Here is a 19269-nt window from a genome sequence, read left to right on the forward strand (position 1 = left end):
CTACTGATAACTTAGAGAACCGGCAGTGAGTATTTAAATTCCCCAGAGTATCAACTAAGAAAAATCTCTAACTGCAGCAACTGTTTAAAACAACACTTAGAAACATAGAATACCTACAGCACAATACAGGCCCTTTGGCCCACAAAGCTGTGCCGAACATGTCCTTACCTTAGGAATTACCTAGGGTTACCCATAGCCCTATAGTTTTCTGAGCTCTTAACACTTAGTTCACTGTGTCTGTGTTAGCTCCAAAAGAAAATTAGCCCCCACTCCAGCATTCTTTCCCTGCACTCATCCTCCCTTTTTGAGCTTTTACCCAATTCCCTCTGAATGTGCCTGTTGAATCTGTTTCCACTTCAGGCAATGGGTTCCAGATCTCAGCAACTTTCCATTTAAAAATCTCATCTTCCCTGTGAATTCTTCTCCCTACCCAGTCCATCACACGCCGATGAACTCTATAAGACCATAAGACGCAGGAGCAGAATTAGGCTTTTTGGCCCATCGAGTCTGCTCCACCATTCCATCATGGCTGATTTATTATGCCTCGCAACCCCATTCTCCCGCCTTCTCTCCATAACCTTTGACACCGGGAATTATCAAGAACCTATGCTTTAAATAATCTCTGCTTTAAATAAACCCAATGACACAGCCATCTGTTGCAATGAATTCTACAGATTCACTACCTTCTGGCTAAGGAAATTCTTCCTCATGGCTATCAAAATGGACGATCCTCTCTTCTGAGGCTGGGCCCTCTGGTCCTGGTTACCCCCACAAAAGGAAACACCCTTTCCACATCCACTCTATCAAGGCCTTTCAATATTTGAAGGGTTTCAGTGAGATTCCCTTCTCCTTGCACTACAATCAACTGGCCTTTTTGTTCTAAGTGTGTTTTCTTTTAAAAATAACTGTGTGTTTCTTGTGACCGCAGCTTATGGGATGCTACGTACCTGTGAAGCGGCCGAAGATTTTCACTGCATCTACGCACATGTTCTTGCGCATTTGATGATAAGCGACTTTGCCTAAGAGAGGCTAAAATGAAAACAGATACTCACCTGCCCAAAAAAGCCAACTCGAAAGTAGGTGCCAAGAAGTCGCTTCCCCGTCTGCATAACCTCAGCGATTTTCTTGTAAGCTTGATGGAGGGTTTCGTAGAGATGGGCAAGTTTCTGTTAGAGTGTACAACTGAGTGTCACAATAAGTTTCTCTCTCTCTCTCCCTTCCCCACCACCCCCCCAACAAATTAATTGAGCACACTTGTAAAGGAATGAAAAGTTAATGGTTTGGAGAGGGCTTGACAGCAGCCACTGCTCTGGGCTGGTGCTCCTATCCTACCACCAGCCTCTACCTACCATGTTATGCTCCTCTCCCCCTCACCCCTCAATCTCCCCACCCATCTCCCACGTTTCTCCAGCTTTCCCCTGAACCCATCTTTGCTGTTTGCCTTGACCTCTTTCCGTGAGAGACAGTTCCACTTGTAGATCGAGGCTTCTCCTGACTTTTTTTTATCGCTGGGCTCAGTCAGGAACCTAAGTTCTGTCTCCCTGACACGGAATCACCTCTAGGTGGGATCAAATAGAAGTTCGAAAGACCCAACATAACAACATAAAAAAATGAGTAGTGGTGGGCACTCAGACCCTTTGATCTCATTTCACCATTAAGTTCATGGTAAACCTGATCTTGGCCTCAGTTCTATCTCCTTACCCAGCTCTCGGATTCCTCTGTAACCCAAAATCAAACCAAACAGCTCTCTGGGTCAGACCCTCCAAAACGAACTTCCTCCTCACTTCCATTTGAAACAGGCAGCTTCCTGGGGGCAATACCTACCGGTTCTAGGTTCCCCCAGCTGGGACAATATCTACTCTATCATGTCACCCCCCACCCCCCATACCTCACGGGCACATTCCTCCCCATTGTCAGTAGTATTGACGTGAGGCACTGGCAACATCAATTGTCAAGGATCCCCACCATCCATGGAGTGCCATCTTCTTGCAGCCACCATCAGCCAGGAGGTACAGAAGCTTCAAGTCCCACACCATCAGGTGAAAGAACAGCTATGACTCTTTAACCATCAGGATCTTGAACCACCCTACACAACTTCATCACTACCACTGCATAGTGATACTATGACCACCTTCCTGCATAGTGATACTATGACCACTTTCCAATATAATGGACATTTTTTGACGTGATTGTGCACTTTCTTGTATAATTTTCATTTTCCTTGTGGAAGTTGAGTTTCGAGTGCGACGTGCCTCTGTTACTGTGGCAATTAAGTTTTCCACTGCCCCTGTGCACACACGTACTTGTGACAATAAAAATGACTGAATGCTGAACAAGCCACTACTTAAGTCTTTGCCAGAGAATACAGACTGATCTTTCCTGTTGGCTTTCATACACCTCACTTCTCATTCCATGTGTGCTTACCTTTAATCACACAACAGAAGACATTATGACATTCCTATGTGAACTGTTGGTCAGTAAATTTCAGTCAGAGATACCGTAAGTGTAAGAGCAACAGTTCTACAGCTCTCCCACATGTGAGGAGGACAGATTTACTCACCTCAAACTCCTGCCTTTTCTCATAAACTGGGATGATCAGCTTGTAAACATTGGAAATAAGTTCGTAACGCTCTGCTTTCCAGAGTCCGTCTGCACACTGTTCCAACAGTTCCATCAGCACATCCTGTCCAAGGAACAAGCAAAGTTTGCATTGTGATTAAGCACCTGTCGTAGCACCGGCACCAGAGAAAGAGGGTGCTTGCCCATCACAGCTGGCTCTGTTCTGTTTTAGAGATCCACAATTAGTTGCTCTCCTAGTACCTAAGAAAGGGTGCGCTGGCATTGGAGAAGGTCCAGAGGAGGTTTGCAAGGATGATCCCGGAAATGAAAAGGATTAATGAACGAAGGAGTGTTTGATGGCTCTGAGCCTGTACTCACTGGAGCTTATCTCACTGAAACCTACTAGCTATTAAGGGGCCTAGACAGAGTGGACATGGAAAGGATGCTTCAAATAGTGAGAGAGTCCACAACCAGACAGCAGAACCCCAGAAAAGAAGCATGTATCTTTAGAACAGAGACAAGGAAGAATCTGTGGAAGTTATTGCCCCAGGCAGCTGTGGAAGTCAGTTCACTGGGTATATTTAAAGTCAAGGTTGATACGTTAATGACTAGTCTGACATTATAGGTTACGTGGAAAAGGCAGAGCAATGGGGTTAAGAGGGAAAATAAATCAGCAATAATCGAATAGCTGAGCAGACTCAATGGGCCAAATGGTCTAATTCTGCTTTTATGTTTTATGCAGAAAACTATCTAACAGTGTCTTAAAGATATCTAATGAGGTGGCCTCCAGTGCTTCCCTGGGCAGAGAGTAGCACAGACCCACTACTCTCTGGGAAAGGCAGTTCTTCCTCATCTCGCTGTAAATCTGCTCTACTCAAGCCTGAGGTTATGTCCCCTAGTTCGAGGCTCACCCATCAGTGCAAACAATTTTACTGCCTCTGCCTGCACTATCCAGTACTGTGTTCAGGTTTGACCACCCTGCTGAAGGAAAGCTGCTATTCGGCTGGAAGGAGTGCAGAAAAGATTTTCAAGGGTTCTCCCAGAATTTGAAGGACTGAGTTAGAGGGCAAGATTGCACAAGCTAGGACTTTATTCCTTGGAGCATAGGAGACTGAGGTGTGATGTCAGAGTATATAAAATCATGAGGGGAATTATATAGGTTGAATGCACTCCATCTTTTTCTACAGGGAAATGGAATCAAGAACTCCAGGTGTAAGTTTAAAGTGAGAAGAGAAAGGTTTAAGAGGAACTTGAGGGGAAACTTTTTTATATGAATGTGGAATCAGCTGCCAGAAGGTGGTACAATAACAAGTTTTAAAAGACCGTTGGACAGAGACAGGAAAGGTTTAGAAGGGTCAAGTGCTGGCAGATGGGACTGGCTTGGTTGGGACATTTTGGCTGGCATGGACCAATTGGGTCAAAGGGCCAGTTTCTGTGCTGAATGACTTTGTGTGGTCACTGGGTAATGTAGGAAATGTGTCAGTTAACTTCCACACAGCAGAATCCCACACTTAAAAGGTAATAATAGTCGTCAATGTTTATTCCTACAATAATGTATGGGAGATGAGCACTGCCAGGGAGAGTGGGAAGAACGCCTTGGCTCTTCCCCTCAGAGTGTGCACAGGAACAGGCTGCGCCTCATCTGAGAGAGAGCTCACTGGGAGAGCAGGCATGACAACAGGGGGCTGAATGGCCTGCCTCTAAGCCATATGACCGTAGGACTGTAAATGAAGTAGCTGATGTCATGCACAAGGAATCAATACAGCAACAACTTGGCAGAGCAAAGAAAATCTGCAAAGTAAGGCTTTCAGTTTGATAAACATTGAACTTCAATATAATTGAGGTATAACAATTAAACAACCACCGCTATAAATAAATGTAGCACACAATCTGTTGCTTGCACGTCATAAAAATTAGCATGATAAGCAATAAAAGTGATCACAGCAATAAATAAATAACCAGTGCAACCAAGATTGCAAAGCTTATTTCCTGGTTTACTGTAGTCTAGAAATAATAAACAAATTTGCTGGAAGTTTACTGGCTCCTGCAAGTAGGAGACAAGCACTGAAACGTGTAGCCCAACACATCATGGGCAACACCCCACCCCACCCCCCCCCACACCATTGGTAGTGTCTGTAGCAGGAATTGCCGTCATCAAAGATCACCACCATTGGGTCCATGCTATCTTCTCACAGCTACCATCAGGCAGGAGATACAGAAGTCTGAATTTAACACCACCAGGTTCAGGAATAGCTACTTCCCTTCAATCAACTCGAACCAACTGGCACAACCCTAGTCATTACCTCAGTACAGCCACACCATGACCACTTTGTATGACTGTGGACTTTGTTTTGTTTTTATATAATTTGTCTTTAATTCATATTTTTCCGTGGGAACATTGGGTCTCTAATGCAATGTGCCTGTGATGTTGCTACAAGTAAGTTTTTCGTTGCACCTGTGCAGGCATGTACTTGTGCATATGACAATATACCTGACTTTGAATCTCAAACAAGCCACTGTTTAAGTCCAGAAAAAATCTTTCCTGCTAGTTCTTGTAAACCTCATATCTAATTCCATCCTTACTAATCCTTTTCATTCTAAGACATTTTCATTCTGTTGTACATATGACAACAAACTCCACTTGACCTCAAAGCAAAACAATCTAGTGCCTGACCAAATTCGTTAATGAGTTATGCACTGGGAAATCAGATGGAAGAAAGGACTTGAATTTTTACCATTTTCTTCTCCTCAACTTTATTTTCCAAATTTCTCTATAAGATTCAATCCCGAAAGCTTTATTTATTGGAATTGTTGCCTGTCAAAAATGCTACTTAGATAACCACCTGGAGCTCGCTCCACACTGTGTGAAGTAGATTTGTCCCAATTTTCTCAAACCTCTCTCCTTCATCACAAGGGGTACCTTAGCTCCTGGTCCAGCCAGCAAAGATCTAAAAATTCTCTTTTTAAATGAGGGATGGTCTTATCCCTCTCTCTCTTTCGATCTTCCCCTGTATTTCTCCAAGCCCTCCCCACTCCTCCAATTATGGACACTTCAGCATCTCCAGGTTGAATCTTTCCACCACCCATGGGTGTGCCTTCAGCTCCCAGGGAGGGCCACAAGCCCTAGGATTCTCTCTCTAGACCTTCCAAGTTCTCTCCCAACCATCCTGACAAGCAACACCTTTGAACACGTTGTCACACTCTGCTATGGTCTGAAGTTTTCATAGAACGCATCCTACCCGGATGCACCAAGATTTGGTATGGCAACAGAGAGCTGTGGACACAGCTCAGCACATCAAGGAAAGCAACCTACCCTCTGTGGACTCTGTCTATGCTTCCCGCTGCCTTGGTAAACCAGAACATAACCAAAGACCCCTCCAACCCCAGACAATCTCTCTTCTACTTCCTGCCATCAGGCAGAAGATACAAAAGCATGTACCAGCGTGCTCAGGGACAAATTCTATCCTACTGTTATAAGACTACTGAACGGTTCCCTAGTACGATGAGACAGGCTCACCATCTACCTCAAGCCTGCACTGTAATTTCTCTGTAGCTATAACACGTTATTTTGCATTCTGTTATTGCTTTACCATCCACTACTTCAATACACTGTTGTAATAAAATGGTCTATATGGTAGGCATACAAAATAAATTTTTTCACTGCACTTTGATACATGTGACAATAAAAAACTAATTTATCTCTGTGAAAACACTTTGAGGTGTTTTGAGTTGGGTTGTATGAGTTATGGGTGTTAGAGTGGAGATACGTCTCTACCAAAGGAGGTGTAAGGCGCTCCTTCCCTCCGCTAGTCTGCAGGTCGCCTTGGGCAAGGTGAGGCACCTGCCTAGCCCCTCAATCAGGGTCGCGTGAAGCCACGGGAGCAGACAGTGGATGGTCGTAAGAACAGCTGATGCATGTCACAAGTCCTGGTACTGGGACACACTGACGCCAAGCGGACTATCTTTCAAGAGTATTGATAATGGCTGGGGGTCACCTGTCTTGTAAAAAAAAAAGGCAGCAATGGCAAACCACTTCTGCAGAAAAAGTTGCCAAGAACAATCATGGTCATGGAAAGACCGTGATTGCCCACGTCATGATGAGGCGGCACATAGCAAACAAATGATACGAGTTAGGAGGCAGTTAGTAAGGTTATTGTTGATCTGTAATTCAGAGAGGGTAGAATGAGGGAGTTCAGGCCATCAGTGGACCTGATGGTTACAGGACACAAATGAGAGTTTTAACAGTGGTGGGTTGGAATGGAGGTGAAGATGTACTAGACCTCCCCACATTATGAACACGTGACTTACGTACAGTCCATCCATACGACTGAGTGTTCAGGAGATCAGGGCAAAATCAATTGTCCAGCTGCTGTGGAGCTGCAATTTTCTGCTGAGTAGGGACTCTGTTCCCAGCAATGATGCACAGGAATCTGAATAGCCAAGTTAAATGCTGTGCTTTAGCTATACATTGCTTTTGGTTGGTATATGCTTTTATTTAATTATATAGCTGGCAGTCGCATTTCTGACCTACCAATTCTTTGGGTTAGGAACAGTTTTCAGGAACGGAACGATGTCATAACCTGGGTAGGATGTGTGTCGTGCTTCCAGAGGTGGAAATGGCAGCGCTAGTTATGGTGCGGATACTGAGCTATCGCTGGGTTAAACTGGAGTACAGCTCTGATTGCTTCTTGTAATTCCCATCCCTACAGTGCTGCCTTCTTGTGCCTCCAATTAAAGGTGACATGGTGAGAAAAAATTACTTCAAAACTTTTATCAAATGAATAGAAACAAATATAGCGGAAGCAGGGTGAATTGAAGCACTGTTAGCTTTGGCTTATCATAGTCTCGATAAGGATCTCGATAGGGATACACCCTTAAGAGTTATACAGAGTAATGTTCACAAGAGTGTACATTTCCCAAGGTAGAAACACCTGACTTCTATTAAACACCAGATTTCTATTAACTGTCTCTTAATGCTGTTCCCCACCCAGAGTCTCTTTGGTTGGGGAATAGCCGTGAGAGGTACAGATGCAAGTTAGGAGTTTATTTTTGTGGGGTGACCCCACACTCAAACCTGATCCTGCCCGGTGGGAATGGCTTAATTCACAATCCTGTGCCGTGGAGTTTCTGAATAATCAGATTCCTTGGAACTTCCAAAGCTGACTCAGGCCAATCAAAGCACATCTAGAGTAGCAATTATCAGTAATTCAAAGAGACACTGCAAGCAATTATAAATGTAGATGATGATCTGGTCAATAATTAACATTTGCTGCCCTGACTTAGTGATAAAAGGTTAATAGTCCATCAATGACAACGTGCGTTTCTGAAATAGCTGATAATTAAATTTGCAACATCAGTGCATTCTTATCAGCCTGAAGTTTGCTTACAATGTAATCTTTGCAGTAACTAATAATGCAGCAGGCTGCAGATGAAAGGAGAGTGCTGCTATCAGCTTCGACCCTGCCAGGACTGAGGTGATGCTGTACTGTTGAAGATGCTAACACTGCAGGTGTGTACTGTGTAGTGCAGATGTGCAGCTGACATTCAGTTTTGAAGGGCTTCAGAAGATCCTGGAGCATCCGGTCAAAAAGCAAATTTCCTTCTTACTCACCATCTCCAAACCAAAGTCATTATCACGTTACTGCTTCAATTTAACAACCTACACCCACACCGATATCTGTCTGTCACCTCCAGTACGGTCGGCCCTCCTTATCCGCGAGTTCCGCATGCGCGAATTCAACCAACCACGAATCGGGAAAACCCAGAAGTTCTCTCTCCAGCACTCATTCGAGCATTATTGGCCTTGCGTCTCGTTCGTTCGCTACTTTGTTTCTGTGAAAAAATGGCTCCTAAAAAGCAATTACGTGGTCAAAGCAATTTCTCAAAGGCTAACAGGGAGTGTAAAGTGCTCTCTCTCGCCGAGAAATTAGAAATATTAGATCTTTTGAAAAGTGGGATGTCGCATTCCGAAGTGGGCCATAAGGTTGGTAAGAGCGAATCCAGCATTTGTACAATAAAGCAGAAAGAAGCTGAAATTTGTGGAAGTGTTAGTGCTAGGGATGATGGCTGGCTGGCTGTGTAAAGCGCCACGGCCTCAAGAACTTAAAGATCACAGGAGAATCGGCATCGGCTGATGCCGAGGTGGTATCAGTGTTCCCAGAAGAGCTACCATGGTTGTGTCTGTACTGAACATGTACAGACTTTTTTTCTTGTCATTATTCCCTAAACAATACAGTATAACAACTACTTATATAGCATTTCCATTGTATTAGGTATTATAAGTCAACGGAACAGAAACACTGAGGGCGGCGGGTCCTGTGCCACCCTGGGTCCTAAAGTCCACCTGCACTGAACCGGGTTAAATAAGGGACTTGAGCATCCGCGTTTTTTGGTATCCATGGGGGGGTCTCAGAACCAATCCCTCGCGGATAAGGAGGGCTGACTGTACTATTACAACTGGACCATGTCAGGCTTGAAGAATAACCCCTTGTCTCTTACTGGGCATTCATTAAGGACTCCCATCACTCGGTACATCCTCTCTTCTTACTGCTGCCGCTCTGAAGACACACACAACGTTTTAGGAATAGTTTCTTCCACTCCACTATCAGATTTCTGAACAGACAATGAACCAACCACACGAACATTACCTCAATGTTTTTGCTCTGTTTTACTTAATTGTATGTAAGGAAAGGTACGTCGCATCCGGAGTTTCTCCGGTTAGCGGACGATTTCCCTCCACGCCTCTCTGACGTAGTGGGGAACCGCGTACGAGGAAAGTGACAGCAGTGGTTTGCCATTGTCTTCTGCCGGGTGCATTTCCAAAGAGATCACCAGCTCGTAACCCAGCATGGATGGAAAGCGTGCAGGGGAGTCGGCTGGATTCGAACTCAGGACCTTTCATCCCGAAGTCCGGCACTGATGCTACTACACCACCAGCCAGGTCATTGTATGTACAATATTAAAATATATTCATTTTAAAATTAAAATATTATATTTCTTCTTGTAATTTATAGCATTTCTTACATATTGCACTGTGCTGTGGTGGGGTGGAGATACGTCTCCACCAAGGGAGGTGTAAGGCACTCCTTCCCTCCACTAGCCTGCAGGTCACCCTTGAGCAAGGCGTAGCACCTGCTTAGCCCCTCGATCGGGGTCACGTGAAGCTATGGGAGCAGGTGGTGGATGGTCGTACAAGCAGCTGGTGCATATCACGTCCTCATTATGCAACTACTGGCACCAGGCAGACGATCTCTGAGGAGTATTGATGAGCATTGATAATGGCTTGTGGGGGTGGGGAATCATCACCTATCTTGTAGAGACACCGGCCCAGAAGAAGGCAATGGCAAACCACTTCCACAGAAAAATTTCCAAGAACATCTATGGTCAAAGACCACGATGGCCATTGCCTTAAGTCACAACACAGAATGATGCCGTTGATGACGACTGTACTGCTGCCACAAAACAACAAACTTCACAACATCTGTCAGCGATATTAAACCTGAGTCTCATCCTGCAGTTTTCAGGATTCGTCACTGACTTCTCCAACTCTTTGCTCCGGTCTCTCCCAGAATTAGCTCTACTCTTCAGGTCAGCTCAGTTTTTCTGAATCGTACTGTCTCCTGGGTGTGCCCCACAGCCTCACTATTTGGAACACATTATGCAAAGAAGCTCATGAGCTGCTAACATCCTATCCCTTGTCCCACACACCCTTGCCTGCTGTAGCTGCACTTGTAATTCTCCCCCGTCCCACATCTGACAAAGCTCCTTGGACCTGAAACGTTAACAGCTTCTCCTTCTATAGATGCTGCCTGACCCATTGACCATAGTCTGTTTGTCCAGCAATGGCAGTTCTTTTCTGATTGTCTGTAATTATCAAACTGCGGTCTGTGGGATGCTGCTGTCCCCTGCAGAGCTGCTGGCTTTCCCACTTTATAACAATGGCCACATCTCAAAATATCCTTCACTGGCCATAGAGCACTTCGGGACATGGAGGTTATGAAGGACATGATGGAAGTACAGAATTTTTCCCTCACAGGACCATTACCCTGAAACACAAATTCGTCACTAGGAAGGCAGAAGCTCGAAGACATCTTCACAAAAAACTCTTGGCACATTTTGTCATAGTGTTATGCAACTCAAAATACAATATCACATCCAACTGCTATATTGACCCACCAAAGTGGACAGTCCATCAATGTCAGTGATTCAGTGCGCGCACGCGCGCGCACGCACGCACACACAGAATACTGATCAGAACTCAGTGCCTTGACAGAGCAGAGACATTGCACAAGAACTGTGGTACAGGATGAAGGTGTTGGCAGTGAGAATGTCCAGATCAAATCATCTCACCTCATTATAGTGGACATCCTGCATTCCTACATCTTCCATCATTGCTGCTTCCTCATCGATGTTGGGCGTGATCACCTTAAACGCCGAACAACCTTGCTTGAATATACCTGGGGAAAAAGCGGCAAAAGTGACATGAGTGTGCTTCTTCCCCAATGACTGGCCTGCACGTTGTTTGCAACAACCACTTCATCCGCAGAGCGCTTTGAACACAGCGAGGCACCTCAAAGCACGTCAGAGTCGTCGTGCCAAAGAGGAGTTGGACTGCTGCTTCACCAAGAGCTCTGTAGGTCAGTAGGTACAGAGGTGAGATGACAGTGAGGGTCGCACATGGCCAGCTGGGTTTCGGATTACTCAGCACCTGGAAGGTTGATTATCAGTCTCAATGTGTCATCTGCCACAATAGCTGACCATCCCCTTTCCATGCCTAGTGTGTATAGCCAAATTTCCTGTGCTTTGGGTGTTAGTAGGCCTTTTCTCAATGGGTTCTCTTGGGCTTCTTGTTTTGTAGCTGCCTGTAAGGAGGCAAATCTCAAGGTTGTACAATTTATACATAGTTTGATAATAAAAGTACTTTAAACTTTGAAGTCGCTCTCTGCCCATGCCAGAAGACAGCAGTATCCATCACTGAAGACTTCCACTATCCAGTAAAACTTACTTTACTCTATTACCATCAGGGAGGGGCTACAACAGCGTGAAGATCCACACCCAACATTTAAAGAACAGCTTCTTCTCCTCTGAGATTAGATTTCTGAACGGTCTATGAACCAATGAACGTTACCTCATTATTCTGCTTTTCCATTATTTAATTATTTTGTAACTTACCGAGCCAAGTTCCCCACCCAAGCTCCCCACACCTGGTCTCAAAATCTTTATGTTTTGCACTGCGCAATTGCTAAAAACAACAATAGATTTCACTTCAGATTGCGACCCCTGCTATTGATCTGGCTTGCTGCGTTCACCAGCAACTTTTATGTGTGTTGCAATAAATTTCATAGGTCAGTGATAATAAACCTGATTCGATGGGAATAACTTTTACAGTCTGCCCAATCTCTCGGGCAGGGGTTCCCAACCCTTTTTTATGCCATGGGCCAATTCCATTAAGCGAAGGGTCTGTGGACCCCAAGTTGGGAACCCCTGCTCCAGGGAAACAGGATTTTCCTGCTTTTCCCTGTGAATCTTAAAATTATGGTCCTTAGTTCTAATTCACTAACAAAAGGAAGTTGGTTCTCTACATCACTTCTCTTGGTCCCCTTCACTGTGTGAAGGTCCGTCATGAGGGATCACCCTTTATCTTCCGCTTTCCAGAAGAAAACAATCTCAGCAAATGCTGCAATCCCTGACAGATTCTCAACCCCGGGAGTGAGTGATAATTCATTTTCACATCAATTTACGTGACTATGGAATGGAGAACGAACAAATGCACTGGAGTAAGAGCAAGCCAACACAAACAAAAACCAGAAGGTAATCTCTTTTTCCCAAAAAAGTATGTTGAGGTCAAACTCAGGTTAGAAAACCAACAGCTAGTATTCCATCTGAGTACTTTCCAACCTGATGGTATGAATATCAGTTTCTCTAACATCTGGTATTTTCTACACCCCTTCCTTCCACCCTTCTCTTTTTCCATTCATAATTCTGACTGCTTCCTCACACCTTTTCCTCACTTACCCATCTCCTCCCTCTGGTTCCCCCTTCTTCCCTATTACTATCATCCACTGTCCTCTCCAATAAAATTCTTCCTATCCCTTTTCTACCTATCAACTCCCAGCTTCTGACTTTATTCCCCCTTTCCCCACCCAAGCTCCCCTCACCTGGTCTCACCAATCACCTGTCAGCTTGTACTCCTATCCCTCGTCCCACCACCTTAATCTGGCTTCCGCCCCCTTCCCATCTGAACTGCTGATTCCCTCCAGCATTTTGTTTGTGTTGCTCTTTTACCTAAACTATTGTTTTCAAATGGTTAAAGAAAAAGAAATAAATATGAAAGAGGAGAATTAGTTTTTGGGAGAAGTTTAAGGTGCACCTTAAAGTAGGAAAGTGACATGGAGAGTCTTTAGGTGGGAATCTCAGAACCTGGAGCCCTGGCAGCTGAAGGCCGGCTGGTGGGGAAAATGCTCAATTTGGGAATTATTAAGAGGCCAGAACTGGGAAAGACAGAGATCCAGAAAGGTTGTGGTGCTGGAGGGAATTACTAACACTGGGAGGAGGGAGGCCAATGATACCACTGCACAAGAAGTTGGAAGAAATAGGGGGGACAGAGGCTGAATGGGTTTCAACAACAGCAAAACTAGGGGATTCAACTATGATTTGCAGATTTAGCAAGAATTTCCAGAAATGATTTTTCTTTAATAGTATTTTGTCACAGCATGAAAAGGAAACCACTTGGCCAATCAAGAATATGCTGGCTTCAGCTCAGTACTATCCCCATTTATTTTCCTACTATACACGCTCCCTCATTGACTCCCCCCCACATTGTCCTACTGCCCTACCTACACCAAAGGGTAATTTACAAGAGTCAATCAATTTACCTGCATGTTGCTGTGACATGGAAGGATTTGTAGACACTCAAGGGAAAATACTCAAAACTCCCGAGTTCAGAAATGAACCCAGGTCCCTGCGGCTGAAGTAGCAAAATTTGCAATGTCTTAAAAAAGCAGGAAACGACACAAAACAGGAATCCCTTAAGCCTATTCTGTAAACTGATCAGAGCAAAGGTGATTTGCACCTCAGTTGCATTTACCCATATTTACTTCCCAGTTGTACAATGCAATGAAAGCTATCACCTTTGAACTTGGAAACAGCAACTGGAAATCCACATCATTTGGAGGCAGCAGGGGAGAAAAAGTTTGCCGAGTTGACCAAGGTAATAAAAAGTTATGTTTCTGTCCCATTGGTAAATAGGACAATGATCACAGAGGGAAAAAAAATCAATACAACTGTCAGGACGAGAATGTCGGAGAAATAGACTCATGACCTCTAGTGGCTGCTGTGGTTCTTTGGTGAGCATTTAAAAAGCAACACATTATTGGCTGGCCTGCTGAGTCCCTCCAGCATTTTGTGTGTGCTCTCCCCTGTTAATGGCACTATTACTTGGTGGCGAGAACTTAATTTTTTTTTTAAACCAAAACATTGCAGCTGTATTATATTTTCCAATATGAGGAAAGTTTCACACATGGTACGTTTCTGTAACAACAGCAGGACCATTGGAGATGAGTATTTTCATTTTCAGTGTTACTAGAGAGATGGGAGCCTTCTCCCTGACCTCCTAAATAATCCAACAACAACCAGATTTGATGAAGCAGATGGAAACAAGATTATATTTATCTAATCTAAGTGATGGAACTTGGGAGCCAATGATGTTTCTCGGGAAATGGTAGAATTGGATAGGGTGCTCACATGCTGGATTCAAACAATAAATTAACTCCAATATCAGGAACAACTTTTGCCTTCGGTTCAGCTGCCCTCCACACAGGTATTACAGCTCCACCTGTGACAGTAGCAAACCAATTTACCATAATGAAATAACAGCACCCGAATGCCGTGATGATCAACAGTGTCTGGGCGACACTTTCTCCTTCGAGTTATAGGATGGCACAGTAGCATAGTGGCTAGCCCAATGCTTCACTGTACCAGTGACCCAGGTTCAATTCCTGGTGCTGCCTGTAAGGAGTTTGTACGTTCTCCCCATGACCATGTGGGTTTCCTCTGGGTGCTCTGGTTTCCTCCCACAGTCCAAAGATGTACTGGTTGGTTGGTTAATTGATCATTGCAAATTATCCTGTGATCAGGCTATATTAAATTGGGGAATTAGATAGATAGATAGATATACTTTATTGATCCCGAGGGAAATCAGATTTCGTTACAGCCACACCAACCAAGAATAGAGCATAACTATAGCAATACAAAAACAACAAACAATCAAACAACAAAATGCAAACTCTGCCAGATGGAAAAAAGTCCATGACCAGTCTATTGGCTCAGGGTGTCTGACCCTCCACGGAAGGAGCTGCAAGTTCGATGGCCACAGGCAGGAACGACCTCCCGTGCCGCCCAGTGTTGAATCTTGGTGGAATGTGGCCGAAGTCCAAAAGTAAAAAGTTCAATATCCGGTCTAAAAAAAACACGTTCCTCGATCGTAATATGACCCGGATTGCACCATCTGTTGTTAACCAGAACAGTAAGCACCCAACTCTTTTACGCTTACCGCTCTCAGTGCACTTCCGGTCAGCCGGAACGGTCTGAAAGCCATCTATGGAGAAGTTTTGATCGGGTATGTCCTCGTGCAGCCCCATTCCAGTGAAACACATAACACTGCACTCCCGAAATGTTCTCCGACGCCTGGCTAGCGCCGTGAACGCGTCCATTTTATTCCCCACCGAACTCCTCTTCTTCGTAAGTCTCTGTTGTCTCAACCTGGTCCTCTTTCCTCAACTTTGTGATCCCCCTCCGCATCCTCTGTGTGTTTTCCTCCAGATTTCAGCAGGGGTGTCTGCTGCTCTGCTCGCTAAACCGGCCAGCATTAGCGCAAGCAGCTGGTCTCTGGAATGAACAATGCGACGATGCTTCTGTCCCGTGTGTCGGGATGTAACTATTTCCAGCGCTAAAACCCCAAATAAAACTCTCTCTACCAGCATGTTAGAGAGGGTGCAGCTTCGATGTGTTACCGTTAAAAAAAATACAAAAAATAACGTAAGTTAAAAAGTAAGAAGAAAAAAGTAAGAATCCGATTGGAACGGTTGTCACAGGCTGCATGCACGACTGGGGCATGCGCACTAATTGCTTGGCAGTGTGACTCGAAGGGCTTATACTATACTCTATGTCAATCAATCAATCAATAAGGCATTGGTTCAAGTTTCATTCCAGAAACTCAAGCACAGAAACTGAGGCCTGACCCTTGGGTGCACCTCTGGAGGACCACTTTTCTGAGGAGATATTAAACCAAGGCCACTTCTACTCATTTGTTTATGTAAAGGAGACACATGACATTCTGCAGATGCTAGAAATCTTGACCAACATGCACAAAATGCTGGGGGAACTCAGCAAGTCAGGCAGCATCTGTGGCCATTTGAGGCCGAGGTCTTTCATTACGACTGGAAAGGAAGCGGGCAGACACCAGAATAAGAAGTTTGGGGAGGAGTACAAGCCGGCAGGTGATAGGTGAGACCAGGTGAGGGGACAGGTGGGTGGGGGAAGGGAGATAGGGCGACAGGCTGGGAGGGGATAGGTGGAAGAAGGAGGAGTCTAATAGGAGAGGGCAGTGGACCATGGAATAACGGGAAGCGGGTGGAGAACCAGGTAATGGGCAGGTTATGAGGGTAAGGGAGGGGAAGAGAAAGGGTGAAAGTGCTCTTAGATAGCCTCTAGTACAATAGAGATGAACTCCTGATCTCCCAGTCTACGTCGCAGTGCCTCTGCACTTCATTTGTCTGTCTGTACTTTCTCCATAACCGTAACACAGCATTCTACACACACACAAAATGCTGGTGGAACGCAGCAAGCCAGACAGCATCCGTAGGAAGAAGCACAGTTGCCATTATGGGCAGAGACCCTTCGTCGTTTTCCGCTCCACTACCTCAATGTATTTAATGGCTAGCGTGACACTATTACAGCTCGGGGCGGCAGAGTTTGGAGTTTGTAAGCAGTCGGTACATCCTCCCAGTTGGATGTGTGGATTTCTTCTGGGCGCTCTGGTTCCCTCCCACAGGCCAAAGACGTACCCATTAGTGGGTGAAATGGGCATTGTAAGTTGTTCTGTAATTCGGTTAGCCTAGCGATAAACATATGGGTTGCTGTGCGGTGCGTCACATTGGGCTAGAAGGCCTGTTCCGCGTTAAATGTCGAAATAAATTAATGTATGTAATGATTTGTCTGGATGGCAAAGCTTTTCCCCGCATTCTGGTACATGTAACAATAATAAACCAGCTACCATGACAGCAGTAGACACATTAATCGTAAAAACATATAAGGACACTTGTAGATGCCAAACTCCAGAACCACGTCCTTTCTCTCAGTTACCCAAAATACCTGATATTCTAAACTTCTTATCCTTGCTTCACAATTCTTCCACAGCCTCTGCCTACTCTACTCACCTCTGTAATCTCCTCTAGCCTGACAATCCCAAGATCTCGACCTTCTACGTCAGTGGTCCCCAACCTCTGGGCCGCAGACCGATACATTGCTGCGAAGAATGCAGCAGTGGCCGGAATGCACCCAGCACATCTTTAAGAAAAGAGCCAAAAGAACAAGCTAATTAATTAGGTGCCGCCCGGCACGTAAATGTCGGCCCAGATCAGAGGCGATTGCCGATTGCGTGGCACCTAATTAATTAGCTTGTTTATTTTGACTTTTTTTCTTAAAGATGTGCTGGGTGTGTCCCGGCTACCGCTGCATCCCTGCATGCTTCGCGGCCCAGCATCGGTCCGCAGCCCGGAGGTCGGGGACCACTGTTCTACATTTCTGATTAATTGATCATCCCAAAAATTTGTCACTGGAAGGCATGGCTGCCAGTGGTCAACTGCCAGGACCCTGAGCTCTGGAATTTCCTTTCTAAATCTCTCTGTTCTTCACCTTCTAATAGTGTGCACCGCATTCAGTGCTCACAATGTGGTCTCTTCAGCACTGCAAAAACCAAGACACACACTAGTTGACCACTTTGCAGAACAAGTCCCTCATTTCACAAGCTTCCAATGTCTGACACTTAATTCCCTTTCCCATCCTTACTCTTTTGACCCCTTATGTCGCTCTAAAAAAAAAACCCAAATTCAGATCTAATACCTGTCAGCAGACAACTTACAGACCTCACACACTGAATTTAACAATCTCAGACAGGTAGCCTTTCTTGTTTGCTTCAGAGCTGGCCAATTCTGACAGATTATCAACATCTCTCTCTCTCTCTTCCCGCAGATGCTCCTCGACCTGCTGAGTCTTTCCAGTGTTGGGTGTCTGACTGTTAAAACCCTTCTCTCTGGCAAGAACTTGGAGAGGGAGTTGATGGGAGTGTGGGGAGAGTAAAATGTGATCAGTGTGGTTGGGTACTTCAATAATGGCTGGAAGGTCTGTGCCCATGACATTGGAGAGTCTGGATTCATGTGAATACCAGACTGGGTAAGGACCACCCATCTGGGATCAGTAAGGGAGATGAAAGTCCACAACAATGCAGGAGTTTCATGCTTACACTACAATTTTATGTTTTCAGTTTTGTTTTTAAATGTTTGAAATTAAACTTCCCATCTACCAGAATACGATTTGAACTCATCTCTGGATCAAAAGTCCTGAATCATAGCTGCCAGCCCTGTCAAGTAACCACTGTCCTCCTCAAACCATGAGCCTCTGTAATTCATTGATTAATGCACCGTTAGAAATTCCAGCTGTTATGTATATAAAGAGATCCGTCAGTTGAACATCAATCACTGTGAGGGGTCAGGGCGGGAGCTGATCACAAGCATTCCACATGCTTGAAACAACCTACACTGGCAAGTCAATTGTCCTTCACACCAAGCAGCAGGACAATTTCCAGAGCGCGTATAAAATGGTTGAGAGGCCCATCTAAAGTTCAAGTTCATTATCAAAGTACGTACACCATATACAACCTTGAGATTCATCTTCTGGCAGGCACCGGCAAAACAAAAAAAACCAACAGAGTCCATGAAAAAACATAGACATTACAGACTGACAAACATCCAATGTGCATTAGAGGACAAATCTTGCAAATAATTAAAAAAAAACACAAATAATATTTAGGCAGAACGTGAGCTGCAGAGTCCCAGGAAGTGAGTCCACAGGCTGTGGAACCAGTTCATCTCTAAGGTGAGTGAAGCTGATCCAGGAGCCCGGTGGCTGCCAGGCAACAACTGGTCCCAAATCTGCTGGCATGGGAAGAACTTTCTTCCCTTCGGGGAGTCACTATTAATTCACTGGCTTGTACTTCAGGAAGCTGGCAATGGAGAAAGGAGAGTTGAGGAGAGTCTTGTCACCCGGAGGGTAATGGGGTTCTGAACCTCATGGCATGAAGTGGTGGTGGGAGAAAATCCTTTTTCCTACAGTAATTAAGTTATACCTGGGTAAGTCCCTGACGTTCTCTAACCCGTCAGACTACGTACAGAGATCAGGTGCTGGGACAGTAAGGATTACTGTCATGAATATTCTACACTGAATATCCCAACGTGACTCGTCTTTGTGTGAGGAACAATGAGATAATGACGCTTTGAAGCAGTTAATTCAACACCCTTGTTTCCATGGCTTCAGTGTTTAGTTGGATTTTCTTTTTTGTTATTGTCCAACCAGCAGGCTTGGCACTGGTTCATTTTAGGGCATGATGCATATTTTAACTGGTACTTTGGAAAGCAGGGTCATGGGTTACTGCAC

At 44.9% G+C, this 19269-nt stretch overlaps 1 protein-coding gene across 6 annotated transcripts in view; it reads right to left on the minus strand.

The window, feature by feature from the left end:
- LOC140198021 (dedicator of cytokinesis protein 9-like) overlaps window positions 1-19269 on the minus strand; it is a 352664-nt gene that overhangs the window by 18614 nt on the left and 314781 nt on the right. For all 6 annotated transcript variants that reach the window (XM_072258835.1, XM_072258830.1, XM_072258833.1 and 3 more), the window contains exons 45-47: window positions 10909-11015; window positions 2561-2683; window positions 1053-1166 (exon numbers count right to left, since the gene is read on the minus strand). In XM_072258835.1, coding sequence (XP_072114936.1) covers window positions 1053-1166; window positions 2561-2683; window positions 10909-11015 — 344 coding nt within the window. The remainder of the gene's footprint in view (window positions 1-1052; window positions 1167-2560; window positions 2684-10908; window positions 11016-19269) is intronic.

Source organism: Mobula birostris, chromosome 5, assembly GCF_030028105.1.
Source record: "Mobula birostris isolate sMobBir1 chromosome 5, sMobBir1.hap1, whole genome shotgun sequence".
NCBI lineage: Eukaryota > Metazoa > Chordata > Chondrichthyes > Myliobatiformes > Myliobatidae > Mobula > Mobula birostris.